The sequence below is a fragment of the Amphimedon queenslandica genome, unplaced genomic scaffold (assembly GCF_000090795.2).
Source record: "Amphimedon queenslandica unplaced genomic scaffold, v1.1 AMPQUscaffold_12975, whole genome shotgun sequence".
NCBI classification, from domain to species: Eukaryota; Metazoa; Porifera; class Demospongiae; order Haplosclerida; family Niphatidae; genus Amphimedon; species Amphimedon queenslandica.
In genome coordinates this window covers 40126-41618 of record NW_003546789.1, presented here as the reverse complement: position 1 = coordinate 41618, position 1493 = coordinate 40126, and the positions used below count along the sequence as shown (strand labels likewise).

Genomic DNA, 1493 nt, shown 5'->3' with positions numbered 1-1493 from the left:
CATATGTATATGACCATTACTAATTTCATGTTATTGTTAGCATTATTGTCTGTGGTCATAATAATGTTTTTTAATAGCTAACTTGCTGCTTGAAAAGCTTTATGCACCAGACAGATGCTTTAAGAAAGATGCTATTCTAATGGCTATACGACCTTTGAAGATTGGAGCTGAATCAAGAACAAACCACTTCATTCAATATCAACCATCAAAAGGGTAAAGTGTAAATTATACTTATGACTCACTGCTGGTTAAATTTCACAGTATTTTTAAGGAGCTTAAAGACGAGGTCAATTCAATATTGGCAGATAATTGTATCGTTTATTCAGTTAATCCAAATGGTAAAGTTGAAGAATGTGATTTGTCTCAAGCTGTTGCAGTTCCATTACCGAAATTGAATCAATCTAGAGGTGTGCCACTAGATGAAAACCCGTACGGAATACAAGTTTATTGTAATGACATTCCTTGTATATATGAATTTCGGCTATTCCAATACATTGGATGCCATAGGAATGAATAATACTTTTGTAATTTAGTATTGATTTTTGATATTGATTTGTTCAAGATAGCTTATTATGACTGAAGATTTGATGCATACAGCATACCAAACATACCCAAGGCACTGGTTCAACTATGTAAATAGTTTTATAATTTACAATTGCAACTCCATGCAAATATTGCATGGGGTGTAAATCAAGACAAACACAACTATAAGTGCTTAGCAAGATGCAAAGTGTTTACTTCTTTGTTGCATGTTCAAAATGCTTTTTGAATTTTATACATGACATACTAGATCTATAAACTATAAAAATGGAGATACTTCACTAGACTAGTAGTGCTTATAGATAGGGCCATGTACATTGTATGTGCAGTCCTTTAAGGCTCTAGTGCATGAATAGATTTTATAGCAAAAGCTTGTTTTGCTCTAATAGTTATACTTATCAATGCATTGTATACTTTGTAACGCCATGGTATTGTTGCCACACATCACCCTATGATAAATAGTGTAATTTTATCAAGTGTTTAACTCAACATTAAAACTACATAGCCTATATTAGCAAATTAATGTCTGTACATTTTAAAGTTATTGCTATTCATCGAGAACTCTCTCCACATCTCTCTTTGATTTAGTTGTCATACTTCCTTTTTCTTTTTGAAGTTGTCCTGTACGTGCATATTTTTTAATGCAACTCTTACAAATATATTTGACAGTCCCGTTGTTGTACTCCAATTTGAGCCGTCTTTCACTTGTGTGATCACAATCCATATCTGTTGTTGAAGTATATACAACTGTAATTACAATCATAGATAATCATAGTATCTTACTTGATATATTAATGTCACTGTAAACAAGCCGCTATAGTTTGCTGGGAATCGGACTGTGCGTTTTATAGCAAAAAATACGCATTATCGCTATATAATTACGGGTAGATTAAATTCATAGTGTATGTCACTAGCTGACCATAGCCAATCCCAGTTTTGAACTTCCATACTAT

At 32.6% G+C, this 1493-nt stretch overlaps 1 protein-coding gene and 1 long non-coding RNA gene across 2 annotated transcripts; one reads left to right on the top strand and one right to left on the bottom strand.

The window, feature by feature from the left end:
• Nucleotides 1-77: 77 nt before the first annotated feature.
• On the top strand, nucleotides 78-581 carry LOC109585971 (uncharacterized). The gene is made up of 2 exons (XM_020002115.1): nucleotides 78-213; nucleotides 262-581. Exons 1-2 carry the CDS (start codon nucleotides 140-142, stop codon nucleotides 515-517), a joined length of 330 nt encoding a protein of 109 aa, XP_019857674.1. The 5' UTR covers nucleotides 78-139; the 3' UTR covers nucleotides 518-581.
• Nucleotides 582-999: 418 nt separating this feature from the next.
• Nucleotides 1000-1393, bottom strand: LOC109585973 (uncharacterized). The gene is made up of 2 exons (XR_002186758.1): nucleotides 1324-1393; nucleotides 1000-1266 (listed from the first exon to the last, which is right to left on the bottom strand). It is a non-coding gene; the product is annotated as an uncharacterized LOC109585973 (long non-coding RNA).
• Between the last annotated feature and the right edge of the window lie 100 nt (nucleotides 1394-1493).

What these genes read in the sequence shown, in the direction of transcription:
- LOC109585971 (XM_020002115.1), top strand. Translation starts at nt 140, where the DNA reads ATGGCTATACGACCTTTGAAGATTGGAGCTGAATCAAGAACAAACCAC. An exon ending in CAATATCAACCATCAAAAGG is followed by an intron (nt 214 to 261) that starts GTAAAGTGTAAA and finishes TAAATTTCACAG; the next exon opens with TATTTTTAAGGAGCTTAAAG.